Source organism: Abramis brama (genome assembly GCF_963993115.1).
Source record: "Abramis brama genome assembly, chromosome: 6".
Classification (NCBI taxonomy): Eukaryota; Metazoa; Chordata; class Actinopteri; order Cypriniformes; family Leuciscidae; genus Abramis; species Abramis brama.
The window spans coordinates 36,518,338-36,533,970 of record NC_139968.1 but is presented as its reverse complement, the minus strand read 5'-3'; the positions used below and the strand labels follow the sequence as shown (position 1 = coordinate 36,533,970).

General features: G+C 37.1%; 1 protein-coding gene across 1 annotated transcript; it reads left to right on the top strand.

Annotated features, from left to right (window-relative positions):
• Positions 1–819: 819 nt before the first annotated feature.
• Positions 820–11,612, top strand: LOC311085920 (T-cell surface antigen CD2-like; the record flags this gene model as incomplete). Its single annotated transcript, XM_084118538.1, has 9 exons — positions 820–849; positions 949–1,014; positions 1,163–1,228; positions 1,331–1,421; positions 5,992–6,312; positions 7,105–7,389; positions 7,502–7,597; positions 7,685–7,746; positions 10,044–11,612. The coding sequence occupies 9 exons, from the start codon at positions 820–822 to the stop codon at positions 10,089–10,091; spliced, it is 1,065 nt and encodes a 354-aa protein (XP_083974664.1). The 3' UTR covers positions 10,092–11,612.
• Positions 11,613–15,633: the final 4,021 nt, after the last annotated feature.

Below are 15,633 nucleotides of genomic sequence, written 5' to 3'. Positions count from 1 at the left end.
CACATGCTCCCTCTGCGCGCGTCAACGCGGACAACGACGCAGAAGTATAAATGAAAACCAACGCGTTGCATACAGCGTAGATCCTCCGGCGTAGGTCCGACGCAGAAGTATAAATCAGCCTTTAAATAGGCAGAATTCCCTGCTGATAGGTGCTCACTAATGTCAATCATTCCCACTCATCTTATTCATTCATTCATTCGGTTACATGTACTAACAAGATTTTTTTTTTTTTTTTTGGTAAATTATTAGATTAATGCACAGGATGATTACAATAATTTCACTCAAAATGGCTGTAACAAAACTGTTTTAAAGGTCACCGAATTCTGTCCTCTATTTCACCCATGAAGGTGAAATCCTCCAAATTCAGTCTGATGATGTCTGAACTCCTCAGCTTCTTATAGTAGAAATCTTTTTGGGCTGACATGAACAGGAACAGACATACAGTATAGGGTCACCAAATCTGATAAGGCTATTTTAAAGGTCACCGAATTCTGTTCAATTACTATTTTTACCTCATACATAGGCATAAGGGATGCCTGGGGAGGCACAAAATCACATGTCCTGCTCTTGAATGAGGTCCTTCAAACTTTTTTACTGGGACATTGTGAGGACAGCCCCCAATGGAGAGCTTGAAAGTGAGGTGAGCTTAATTGAATGACTGACTTTTCTACTTGGATTGTATATAATTTATCCAAGGTAGTGCTACATACTCTTACTCATTTATCTGTCTCACAAGCCAACAATGCATACATAGCCCACACAGTAAAAATAAATAACCAAATAAGAGACAAAAAGGCTTTTCACATTGATTCGGTTGAAATGACACACATGGGAGGGAAAAAACTGAAGGTATGCACAGGACAATGTTTTTTGTAGGGCCTTTTTAAGTGTATTGTAATTTAATAGATTGTATTAACTGATTTTGTAAATAATTATTATCTGTTTCAGTGTGATCCAATAAAGTACAGTGTCATTTTGGGAGCCGTCCATGAGCCTGGTCACTGGATATTGGCGGTAAGACCAAGTACCTTGCTCTGTGCATTGCTGACATTTGTTGAGAGCTACAATATTACCAATAGCTGTAAAACATGACTATAATGATACTATACAATAATATATTGTAATATAATAATCTACAGGCAATCTTTCCGGCTGAACAAAGGAGCCTTGGGTTGGATCCCCTGGGCAATGGTTCATTCAAAGTCAAACAGTGTTTGGAGTCCACAAGGTAATTGTTGTGTTCATATATGCAAGTTGTTCCCTTTTAATTACAAAACTAAAATATGTGTAAATATGTTGACATAATTTTACCTTTGTCTTGCCTTTTCAGGGCCTTCATCAGAAAACAAGGCTTCAATGTTTCCAGGTGGACAGCCAACACAGCTCCACACAGTTAACAAATGGATGGCACTTCATGTGGTGTAAGTTTGTTTTTGTCATGCTGTGTCTAGATATGTCAGGTATAGATGACAGTGTCATCAGCATAAAGCTCTAATTCACAATGAGAACAAACTTGTGCCAGATCATTGATAAAGATTGAAAAAAGTAAGGGGCCTAAAGTAGAGCCTTGAGGAATACCTATATCAACAATTAAATAATCTGACTGGAATCCTTGGTAAACAACACATTGACGTCTATTATGCAAATAGAGTTTAACCAAAGCACAGCATGTTTATTCAAACCAATAGAGTAAAGCTTATCCAGTAGAAGGTAATGGTCAACCATATCAAAGGCCTTTGAGAGATCAATGAAAGCAGCTCCAGTGAAATGACCATTATCAAAACCCGAGAAAACATCATTTGTAAATTTTAAGAGAGCAGTTGAAGTAGAAAAATTGGATCTAAAGCCAGATTGATGTGGAGATAAAATGTTATAATTATTAATGTACTCAGTTTGTTGATTAAAAATTAATTTCTCAAATATTGTAGCAACTGCACAAATCATAGAAATCGGACGATAATTGTTCACATCAGATTGGTCTACACTCTATATTACAACAAGGTATAGTCAGTATAAGCAATAATGATTACAGAACTTGTTTAATTCACTCCATATTGTTTTCTCATCTTACCAAGCAGATAATGCAGCCTCCTATGCTCAAGTGCAAGCGCCAAAAGAACGTGCAGTGACGCAAAACTAAAGGCGTAAACTGTAACGGAGCCTAGCTGGCAGCTGATTGGTTAGCTCAGTGCCTCATAGAATTCACCCATTGGCTCAATTACAAGTCCATCAAAGATACAAAATTAAAGTTAACCCTTTCGTGACTGGGTTAGACAGCTAAATAGGGTTTCTCATTATTAAACCTGGTTACACAGTATATTATAGAATGGTCACTAAAGCAATCTGATAAAACACCCGATTTAATAATCCTATCCGGATTGGAGACAAGGATCCAATCAAGCAAGGTAGAAGAATGGCCGTCAACTCTCATGGGTTCTTAAATTAACTGAGTAAGGCTTACACTGCCTAAAATATTTCTATCACCTGAAGAAGACCGATCCAACCAGTTATTAAAATCACCTAATATGATCAGTTCATTATGTCTGTCAAGAGAATTAATAGTAGCCAAGATACCATTTAAAAAATCAGTGGGAGCAGAGGGAGGTCTATAAATATTTCCAATAGTAAGTTGCTTGTTTTCATGAAAAATGATATTAGTAAAAAGACACTCAAAGTTAGTAGGCTCAACATTAGGAGAGACACACTCAGAGACCAGATTTGTATCAACATAAGTAGCAACACCCCCTCCTCTTGATGTCCTATCAGCTCTATATAAAACATAATTATCAATTCCCACCTCATCATTAGTGATTCTATTATGAAGCCATGATTCAGAAATAGTGATTATATTCGGCTTATGTAAAGCAGCCCATTGCCTGAGAAGATCAATTTTAGATCAAGGCTCCTGATGTTGAGATGAATGACTTTTAATCCTTTAATTAAATCAATAACTCACAAATAAGTAGTAGGCATATAACAAATAGGGTATAAGGAGCAGGTGACAAGAACAACAATGTTAACAATTTTAGACAAACAAAAACAACGACAAATATAAAACAACACTAAACAAGCAAAACAAATAATCCATAATTGAGCAGTAACTATAAAGAATAAATGACTCAGGGAGTCTCAAAACCCACATAAATAAGAATAATTGTTTTCTATAAAAATATTTTTACTTTATTTTAATCATTTATCCGTTCCTAATGGTTTCACAGTGAATACATCAGATAAATTAATAACTAGACAAATATATTTGTACATTATTTTAATCATTTGTCAGTTCATAATAGTTTCACAGCGAATACATCAGATAAATTAATAACTAAACAAATTATGACACAGTGCATAGTGCTAGGCTAACGTATGTGGAGACTACAAATTTACTGTTTAGTGTTATTTTTTGTATTATTTTTCTTTATTCATTTTCATAATAATTTCATAATGTATTTTGTCAAGTCAGAGAATGTTGTACATGTGTGTGGATGAGTGATCTGGGATGAGTTACATATTTTGCTTAAAGGTATGTGTAAAATGCAATGTTCAGTTAGCAGAGATGTTCCAATGATGATGATACTTCAAATGTGTACAGTTGGTATGCTCTTTGCAAGGAAAGTAATGTTTCAACTGATGAAAATGTACCATTTGTATACCACTAATGTATTAATGTATACACAGAGGGATAGTGGATTGTACCATGTGTAAGAATTATGTATACATTCCATTTTTAAACATAAGCAACATGTTTTGCTACCTTACAAGGAAGTCGAAAGTCGCTCAGTTGTGTATTTAAGCTCAATCTTACTGTAACACCTCAGAGAAACATACAGGCATGAGGGCGTGAGAGGGAGGAGAAACATAGAGAAACCATTTACAGCTAGCATGATGGGGTGAGAAGATAGAGAAAGGGGGAACAGAGAAATCTGGAATGAAGACCTCCTCTCATGTGGCCTTATTCTTATATGCCTGTTACTCTCTGTCTGACACATGACACATAAATAAATAAATCTCTTGGCAAAAATAACTGGTGTAGCTTCCGTGATTCAACAATAACGGGGGAAGCAGGATTTTCAAATCTACAGTATGCACTGTTATTGATACAATTAATAGTTCCTGCATGTGCACCGCAATAAATTAAAGGGGTGGTTGAGTATGATTTCACTTTTCTAACTTTAGTTAGTGTGTAATGTTGCTGTTTGAGCACAAACAACATCTGCAAAGTTACAACACTCAAAGTTCAAAGCAAAGGGAGATATTTGCTTTTAAAGAAAAGGACTACAACAAACGACTGGTAGAGACTACACCACATTCCTCCAGGGTTAGTGACATCACTAACCCAAAAATTTACATAAACCCCTCCCCCTGAACACACAGTCTGTGTTGAGAAGAGGAAAAGTTGTTGTATAAGAGTACATTTGTGAGTCAGCTCAAACTTTAGCATCCATCTTTTCACATGCAATAAAAAGTCACTCTGTGTGCATCTCACAACAGTTCATATACGAGCGATTTATAGATTATCATGACAGAATATGCTAATTGAAGATAGTTAACTCCACATCAGCAACATAAATTCATCAACTAACCATTCAGAGACGTCCTGTTGCATTCTACATGTTGTCATTCGTTCCAATGAACTGCCGTAGCCAAGGTGACATCTAGTGTATATATATATGCACCAGTCTGCATCAGATCACTTGGACGTGGTTGTGTACAAGAGGTAAAAACGATATAAATACTGTTCGTTTTCTCCCACAAACCGCTCGTTTTATGTCTTAAGCCATCAATGTGTACTTACGATGGAGAATTGTTTAATTTGGACTTCTCAGTGCATGCTCTTTGAGATAGTGACCATAGACCTGCATTATCTGACTGACGGACAAGAACGGTTTGACCTAAAAATATCAAAATTGAAACTACTGCGGAAAAAAAGACACCTACATCTTAGATGCCCTTGAGGTAAGCTAAAACATACCAAAATTTAATTTCAAAGTGAACTATCACTTTAATAACAAATTATCGTTGCGATGGAAGCGAATCAATCAAAACTAACTTTAGCTGTAAAATAACTTTATTAAAGAACCGCTATAAAGCCAAACAATCTCTGTTACCTTAAATTATATGTTTATCTCTGTAAAGCTGCTTTGAAACAATCTACATTGTTAAAAGCGCTATATAAATGAAGATGACTTGACAATGATCACCCATCACACAAAGCAGTTTGTTCAACAGAAAAGATCAAACCAGGATTCTGATAAATCAAACCGCAGCAGGTTTCAGTTTGACTCAGATGAGCTGCAATATTCACACCTCAATAAACCTTGCAATGAGAGATGGCTGACGTTGTAACATTTCGGTTTTGTTTTTCCATATTCAAAATAATATATATAGAGATAATTAAGTTTTATCATAAAAGCATTTGAAGCTGTTTTTACCCATGCAATTCAATAAGATTCACACATGTTCTTCTGCTTTTAGGTATTTAATATGTATCAGACAACTACAAAATCAATGTTAAATGACAAAAAGAAGAATGGTTCCAGTTTTAAAATATAGTTCAATTCTTAATAAGAGCCAGACATTTTTTTATGTAACTTTAGGCTATATAACATGCGTTATGGTTGTGTGAACAAGGAAGGTTACACTCTGTCGTGGGAGGATTCACATCAGCTTGAGTGTTTTCAGCAGTCGTTTGAGGTCAGACACAGAGCAGGTGAAGGAAATGTTTCACATGTTTGTTTTGTTTTTGTGCTGGTGCCGTCTGACTGGTAAGTTATAAAAACATTATTATGGCTTAATATTTCAGAATGGCAGAACAATCTACTATGTTTTCTCTTACTGTTATCTCAAACTGAGATAATATTGTGTGATCTGCTTTGCAGTCAGGCCTCTTTTTCCCAGGACATTTAAAAATTGTGATTTGTCAAACTATTGCTTCCTTTAGGCTTTGTAAACCATCAGACGCCTTAATCTGATCCTCTTCATCTTCCCCAGGTGTGTTTGGTGAGTCAGTGTCAGTGATGGAGGGAGATTCTGTTACTCTAAAGACTGATGTTACTGAAATACACGAAGACGACGACATACTGTGGACATTTGGAGAGGAAAACACTCTCATAGCTAAAATCAACAAAGACAAGCGCATCTTCTCCACATATGATGATGTTCTTGATGGGAGATTCAGAGACAGACTGAAGCTGGACGATCAAACTGGATCTCTGACCATCACAAACATCACAACTGAACATACTGGAGTTTATGATCTAGAGTTGAATGGACTGAAACTGACATCAAAAGCATTCAATGTTTCTGTCCACGGTGAGTAGAGATCATTATATTTCATAATTTAAAGGAGCTGTATATAACTTTTTCGCTCTACTAAAGCATAAAAATACCATAATATGTTTGCATATATTGAGGAAACATGCTAAGTTCACATACTCGTTTCTCTGAAAAACACTTCTACAGCCAGTTATTTTACTTTGAAATGGCTGGTATGTTTGTTATTGTTTTGGTCTGTGATACTGTACATTGCCAATTTGCCAATTTCCATTATCCACTGCGCTCGTTCCAGTTGCGTGTGCTCAAACTGAAAAAAAAAAAAAAAAAAATAGACCCATCCCTTATTTCAAGGCACTAATAAACGATGTGAATGTGGCCCTTAATTGGAAGATCTAAAAGAAAACTCAAAACCACTTACATTAAATCCTCTTTTTAAATTAGCATTTTTACAGTCGTTTTACAGTTTTTTGTCATTACATTGGCATGACAAGGAAGTTTTGGATATAACTTCACACAGAAAATTTAGTAGTTGATTTTTCACACTAAAATAATGTTAAAATGCAATTGAAACAAGTATTTTAAGTCGGCCCCATTCAGCACCTATAACTTTAAACCAGACTTTTGCTTTTCTGGTGGCCAAATGGAAATAAAAATAAGTAGTGAACCTGGAATATTCTTCTTTTTTTTTTTTTTTACATACTTAAATGTTTGATCATTTTATATTTTGAGATGATGGAAGCACTCACTGACTGCTACCACACTACACTAAAAATAAGACTTGATGTTTAGATTTGTCATTATTTTTGCTCATTCTCTCATGTTTTCCAGCTCCTCTCCCCATTCTTGACATTACCAGAGATTGTTCATCATCATCATCATCCTCATCATGTTCATTGGTGTGTTCAGTGTTGAATGTGCATGATGCGACTCTCTCCTGGTACAAAGGAATCAGTGTATTGTCCAGCATCAGTGCGTCTGATCTCAGCATCAGTCTCTCTCTACCTCTGGAGGTGGAATATCAGGATAAAAACACCTACAGCTGTGTGCTGAACAATCCCATCAGCAACCAGACCACACATCTGGACATCAACACACTCTGTCATACATGTGCAGGTATGATGGTGGTGATATTAACATTGATTAATTAAGCTGATCTTTGGTAGTGTTTGTTGTAGGTCAGACGGACAGATTCTCTCAAACAAATGGCTCATTTTGTCCATTACAGATCAAGGCCTACCTTTATTGTACATAGTGTTGTTCTCTGCTGGATCTCTGATGATTGTTGTGATGTGCTGCATCTGCAAGAAATGTAGAAAAACAGGTCAAATTTTTATCTTTTTTGAGATGGAAATATTATTAATGGAATTATAAATGGTTGTTTTTAACATGTGTATTACTGTTAATGCAGTCCAGAGACAGGAGGAAGTCAGAACTGAATCAGCATTGTGTAAACCAACAAAACAAAAACCGGTAAGATAATTCATAACTATGTTGCAAGAAGTTGTTGCAGTCAGTTAGTCTGTTTGAAGCTTGTTGATTGAAGTTTTGTGCACAGCAAAAAGGTCTCTTCACAGTGAGTCAAGTCAAGTCAAGTCAAGTCAAGTCAAGTCATCTTCATTTATATAGCACTTTTAACAATGTAGATGGTTCCAAAGCGGCTTTACATTGATGATAGTTTAAAGTAACAGAGATTCTCAGAGATTCTCTAGAATAACATTATTGTCCAGCTAAAGTAAGTTTTGATTGATTCACTTTCATCGCAACAATCATTAGTTATTAACTTAGGGGCCACTAACATGAAAATTTTGACAGAAAACTCTTAAGTTCTTTCTACGCAAAATTTAAGAACGTGAACCCGTGAGAACGCTGATGGTGTGCACATGCGTATTACGAGTTCAGTCTATAGGTATGCTCGTTTGAATATGTGCGCAAGCGTGTAGTCCTTCTCTACAAATCAACCCTCAACAAACTACTTATCTGGCCTTAAAATTTATAATACAGAATTTTTTTTCGCATCCGCATAGCCACGCGAACTGGAATTATCCCGACAACGCTATCTGTAGAGTGGTAGTGGAAGGGGATGGGGGCCTTCAAAGGGGTGAGCACTAGGATATACAGTAAAGTGAATCGCGTCAAACAGTGCTTTCACACTGAATGCGAAACGATTGTTCATCTTTGCGTAATTTAATCCTGCATGATAGGTGGCGCTGACCTAGAATGCATTTTCTCCTACGTTTTTCCAGTTGACTTTAACCTCATCCACTGCATGACATACAACAGTAAATTAAGATAAAGTTTGATACCAGAAACACAAATTATTTTGACCAAATACATCATAAAATCACAGTTGGGTAACAGGTGCATTAGAGCTACAATTAGCATCAAAATACACATCACAATTTATGAGATTATTACTATGTTTTTGTTAAAAACCCACTTTAAACCATCAATAGATTGCTTGTAATAACTTCGAACTGCAATCTAAAGTGGATAGACACACTGGTAAAAAAAAAGAAAAAAAAGGCAGCAGCTTTTTGCTACTAGCCTCTGCCAACAAGGGGGTCTATCTGAACTTAGTGTAAATAGACAGTCTGAAAAAACTCACTCTTGCTTTGTCGCTCCACAATTGCTCATGCTTGGTGTGAATAGATATATATAGGATCTATTGTTTCAATTCAAGAGCGTCATCGCATACTTTTGCGTCGCTTAATCTCGCTCAGCGTGAAAGGGCCTTATGACGTTCAGTGAACAAATGTGGCTGGTTTATTGCCTCGACTGTCTTTCATTAGTACCTTCAGTAGGGAGCAGATCAAAGGTATGTAACACGCTTTTGTTCAAAATTCACAATATTTGTATAATGAACAAGTACATTATCTATTTTCCAAACTGTGCATTTGTTTTATGCTGAATCATACGGTACGCCTATAATGAGTGTTTATGGGACTGTTTTAGACTGATCAGGACGCCAGCAGCTGCAGAGTAGCCCAGTACCTGCCTAACTGCCTAAAGTGACATAAGTTACATAATGTACCTTTAAGGATGCTTTAAAAAAAAAATCCTGTTTGCACCTCAGTGTAAGTTTTTGTATTTAATCCCCTTAAGACTGCAGTAATCATCTTCAATAGTAAATTAAAACCGATAGTCTTAAACCATGATCAGTCTTGCTCTTCTTGCAGTTTGTGTCTGCGCCGGATGTGTGCAGTGTGTATCATTTGACTTAACTAGATCACTTCTAAAGTTGTGTAGTTGCATTGTGACACATCTTTAAATGACAGACAGCCCATTTCTATTTTTGAGGTGCTGATCTCTGCCTGAAAGTTGGAAAGAAAGTAGTATAAAGCATAAATTTGTTCCTGTCACTTGTGCTGAAGTGTGTCCTCGAGCTGCAGCGTCTCTGCCGAGCTGCAACGTCTCTGCGGTTCATCATTATCTGAGCTGATGCAGCTTTAGCAGACACTGGTTGCAGGTTGTAGACGTGATGCATGCAGTGACTTTGCTGTTGCTTTTGTGTGAAAGACAGTCATTCTCAGAGCAGAAGCTGTCATGACAATCCTGCAGAACTTAATCAGTATGATGATTTAAGTTATGATTGATGTAACTTCCTCTTGCTGCTCCATGTTAGCATCTGACCTGTAGTAGTAGTTTTTTTCAAAACAAAACAAAATGGTTAGTATTAGTAGATTAAGCTTTGTACAGAGAAGTTGGTCTGCTAATATATATTTTTTTTAATCAGCAACATTCCTGATTCAATGTATTTTTCCTTTCAGAAATCAAAGAAGGATGCTGTGTATGAAAATATCCCCAAAAAACGATGATCAAATATACCGTATCTACTGGAATTCAACAGGATCCTGCCTCACACCTTTCATTCTCTGACAGGATGTTTGGACCACCAGCTCATTTGCATTTAAAGGGGCACATACAAATTCTGTAAGAAAACATTTAGCTGCAGTAGGTAACTTTTGTAAAAATGTATTTTTTACATATTTGTTAAAACAATGTCATTATGAAACAATGTCATTATGTCCTGACAGTAGAATATGAGACAGATGATTTGTGAAAAAATCAAGCTCCTCTGGCTCCTCCCAGTGGTCCTATTGCCATTTGCAGAAATACACCGCTCCCGGTCAGAAACAACCAATCAGAGACAGGAGGAATGTCTTAGCAGTGTCAATCAAGCTTGTGTATGCGCTGATCACACCCCTCTCTTGCACACCGCGTACCATTGCTCAAAATCAAGATTGCCGGTGTGCCGCAGCTGTGCTAATGAGGGAAAAACAACCAAAACTGCCAATTTCTCGAGTGGCACCTGCTCATACAGCAAAGACAGGTAAACGGAAAAAGACCGATGACGATAAACAAGCCCGTCGGAGCCCATTGACTCAAGTGTCAAAACTCTAGCCGCATAACATACAGATAAAATGTCACGCACTGTGCAAAGCAACAATTGAAACCTGCTAATTCACTGGCTTGTCATGTTGCTGAAATAATGTACTAGCAAACCTTATTTAGCCTTACATATCGCAAGAATAATTACTTACATACTGTAACGTGACCGTTATATTATCTTGCTAGCTATTTATAACTTAAGAGTGCAGCGTTATGAAGTTACATTAGGCTACATGTATTGCAAAATACGTAATGATTTGAGGACCAAGTTTGTAGTCAAAGTATGGGCAGGCCATAGTCAATGTAAAGCATATTGTTGATGTTTCGTCTCTACCAGTGAATGTGCGATAACTGTTTATCCGCCATCGATGGCCCTGCTAGTTTACTAGCCTGCGCGTTGACGGCAGGCTCTGTTGTGGGGGAGGAGGAGCTGTGGAGGGAGGGCTGTAGTGCAGCAGAGAGCCTGTAAGTTGTGCTTGTTCAAATTTTCAGGCCAAGTCAACGTTTTCTAAAAGCTCCCTACTGCAGCTTTAAACACAAAAATATAAGTATCTTCAGTCTGATAAACTACTGTAAGAGTTAAAGGTTAGCACATTATAAAGATTAATTATGATGTTAAATTTGAATATTTCAGTGTTAATTCAGCAGTATATTTAAATTGTTAAAGTGGATGTTATTGCGAGGACTTTTATTATGATGGGGGTACAGAGAGGAGAGCGGAGGAGAAAGGGTGAATAAATAGAGAAAAGAGGAGAAGAACTTGTCCGTGTCTGAGGGTTTTATTGCTATATTCCTAAAGTTATCTTTGGAATAAAGCCCTGAGAACACCCGCAAACAAAGTATTACACCACATCATCTTCTGTATGGCAGTAAATCAACATTTTTTTTTATTCCATGTCTGAAGCATTATGAAAATAATCAAAATATCCAGGAATAATCTGGATAATGTAATGCCGCATAAAGGCCTGACTTAATTATGCCTGTTCTGACCAAGCGGCAAGCAACCTCCCCGTCTCTCTCTTGAAACCAACACGGAAGTGAGTTAAACTGCAATTCATCGACTGGCCGCTTGAGGCTGTTGTCAAAAGTGAGTCAAATCTGTATCTCCCCCATGTTAAAATTACCAACTTTACAGCAGAAAAAAACATGTTTACAGCCTGGTGTCTCTATGTGGCTTTGGTCTATACAGCTAATTTTGCCCTTCATGACAACTGTGAGGGGGGTGAATTTTTTTATAACTCTTCCGTTTAGTTGATTAATATTTAAAGTTCTGCAAGGGTGTGGCCACTTGAGTGACAGGTGGATTGCCGCTGATGTCAATGCCGTTTGTCTGCTGTTACTAGCCGTCACTTCACCTCAGCAAATGTTAGCTGCTGAACTTGCCATCTCTGCAGTGTTTTGTGCTTTTTTTCAGGATTATTTCATACAATTTAAAACACCCATTACTTCGCCCACGGTTTAGGATTCTGTCGTTGTCGTCGAGTATCGTTCGAGAGAACAACCAGCGCTGTATTTCAGTTGTTTTCCTCTGTGAACATGCACTAATGGATGTCTGACAATTTCGTTGCTTTTTGGAGTTTTCAGATTTAAAAACGTCAATAAAGGCTCGTTCGTTCTGCTCTCCCGGAACAGATAGATTATAATATGCTTATGTACCGTCAGATGAAATCGTGCAGGCGTCGGCGCTTTCTCCGTCCATGCAATAACGTTAAATGCACATCCTTGAATGAGTGCGGATTTTCTAGCGCATTTACTTGAACTTCATAGGCAATACAGTATATCTATGGTTTAACCTATTTGAGAGGCGGCCAAAATCAGAATTTAAAATGGACTGAATATGCTCTCTACGAACTTGATGAGCGATGCCGCGCTGACGGACCATAGACTATAAAAAAAAAAGTGACTGACATGTATATGCACATAAATCACTGTCTCACACACACACTCTCAGAGTAATATTAAGTTACTGCGTAATGCATTTTCAACTTGCAGAATAGTACAGAATCACGATACACAGTCTCGATTGTAGCCATGTCTTTTAACTATTATAATATTTCGAAGGGCAAAAATAGGAACTTTTAATTGAGCTCCTCAGCTCCACTCACGCCCCGCCTCTTTGCCCATTTTCTGTTATCCGGGAGTGACGCAAGGCCAAGATGGCGACGGCCGGCTCCGCCCACTTTAGGCTTCAAAAATGCTCTTCAGAAACCTACGGGTGACGTCAGGGACACTACGTCCATATTTTTTTACAGTCTATGGTTCTGACCCACCTCAGCCATAAGGTGGCACAGAAGCGCTTCTGAAGTGGCAATTAGCTGTCATAAAACAGACTGATTAATGCTGCTCGAGATGGCATAGATGCATATACACAGCAATTCGAACTGCATTGTTATACAAGGGGCTTAGGTGGGTCAGAGCAGGCATAATTTAGTCTGGCTTTTTTTTTTTTTTTTTTCTGCATTGTGCCTTTACACAAAATTTTGAGCAGGCACAGATAAGCCTTAACTCGGCTGTGCAAAGATGCCTTAAATCCATTTATGCCACCTCTGAGCAGCATTTAACAGTATATGTAAAGACACCTAAATGCCATTTCAGAAGCGTGTCTGCAATGCAATGTAAAATATCTAAATCTCTGATAGTGTGCACATATAGTCTCCTGATTATTGTGCTGTAGGCCTATCCTGATGTCTGTTTTTACAATAAACACAAACTCAATTAGACACACATTACTTTGGTTAATTTGAATAAAAGTTCACTCCACATCCTTTTATTAGTAAAACATCTTTTAGTACAATCAAATCACATATGGTTTGTTAAATCAGTTGTATGTAATAGGCCTATTGTGATTCTGTTCTGCTCCAGCCACAATCATAGCAGCCATACAAACAGCAACATAAATAGCAATAACACTGGCATATATTGCTCTTTCAGTATCTGGAGACAGACCCGAAGCTGTAAGGTCAGACATTATTACAAGAGATACAAATGATACTGATTGTTACCGATATTTAGACTGACAATTATGCCTTTCTACTTCAGTGTTGAGTGATATTGTGTGAAATGATAAATGGCGCCATCTGGAGTACTTCTGGATTATATTCATACTATATTTCAGACACAGCCTAAGACTAATATTATGTGTTGTTCATGTCAAGAAGAACTTCAGTCTTGAAAACACATTTTTGTTGTGAAAAATGTAGTGCATGTTAATATTAAGTCAAGACTGAATTTGTCAAACAGGCCACAGTGAAAACAAAAACTTTGTACTGCTTAGGAAAATGTAGCTACTGCACAACAAATGATACTCACCAGTGACAGAAACACTGAAGATCTCTTCACTGCTGCTGCTGTTGATCTGTAGTTTATATTCTCCAGAGGCTGTGAATCGCATGTCTGTGATAGTCAGAGATCCAGTCCTATGATTCACCTACAGTCTGTCTCTGAATCTCTTTTTACCATTTTTGCAGGTTTGAGTGAGATCTTGCTCACCCCTGAAACACAAAAAACCAAGAGTTGCTGCTGAAAACAACTCAGCATCATAGAAATGAATATCTTATGAATCTGTTTGTCTGAAACTGACCTCTCTCCCATAGCTTGTGAAATGCTTTGTTCAAATGGTTCTTGTTAAATTGTCAGATCTATTTCATTAATACATTAAGTCAGGTAATTGCACTCTTTTTCTAAAAATCAACCTCATGTTTAGCTACAAAAAGTTTGCCTAACTGTTTTCTTTTGAATGCAAATTTTTTTTTAAAAAAATGTATGGTTACAATGGGAATTGTAATGGTTTTAATGGAAATTGTTGGACTATACTGGTAATTTGATGCCTTTTATTAGTGGCATGCTAAAACCATTAAACACACTACTGAACAGCATCTGTGCAACAAAACCAGCCCAAAGGCAGATCAAAAATAGCGCAAAACAAGCCTAGTGACCCTATATCAAAACTCAACATTAACATTTGCCACTTCCATACCTAACATGCATGTTTTAACGTCACTGTTATGCGTTACATACAATTTCAACTTGAAAAGCACTAGTAGGCCTAATCATAAACCGTTTTCATAAAATAACTGAAGGCCCCTTCCTCACAACACATAACCTGGCAAAGTTTTACCATTGGTAGAAAGTACAATAAAAAAAGTAAACATTTCCGGCCCGACACTATGTTGCTGTCTAGTTAAAGTGAAAATAAGCTGCCTCGACTGTAGTGTGTATTGTAGACAAAATAAGCATTTTTCAAGTGCAAAATATATGCAAAATAGGCTACTCATATGCGTTTCATTTATTTACTTCTGTGCAACAATGTGGTTTGATCTGTTGGTGGACAAACAGGTTCTGCATGAATTACTGGTGTGTCAGTAGTGTGTATGTTTGCATGACTATCATGCAGTTGAAATTGTGTTTATATAAGCTAAATTTTTTACTATGTCTAATGCAAAGTTAAAGAAAACAGAAAGAGTCTGAAGATGTTTCGCTTAGAGCCGAAGGCACACATTAATGTCTCTCACTGAGGTCGTGTTTCAGGATTTTGAGGAGTTTGGCATGCTAGTACTACAAACATAGGCACCATGACATTTCTAAATCCTATTGTTGTTCTTGTTCAGTATCAGTTGCTAAGCTCTTTGAACAGTGAACTTGAACAGCTTTGATAAACATGAGAAAGAAAGAGAGATTTACACAATACAGGACTTTTCCATTGTTCAGATTGCATTTAAACTGGGGTCACACACACTGTACTTGCCTGTGTCCTGTTCAAGTGCAGGCGATCATTTCCATCACACAATACAAACACATCAGCAAAACACAATAATTCAATTAAATTATATAAAATTACACTAAAACAGCACAGTTTAACATGTTGTAAAAACCAAAACATACAAGAAATGGAGGGAACACAGATCATGTGAAGTTTCCATCGTCATCACATGAAATGCACAAACTTGGCATTAAAAAACAATCAGCATC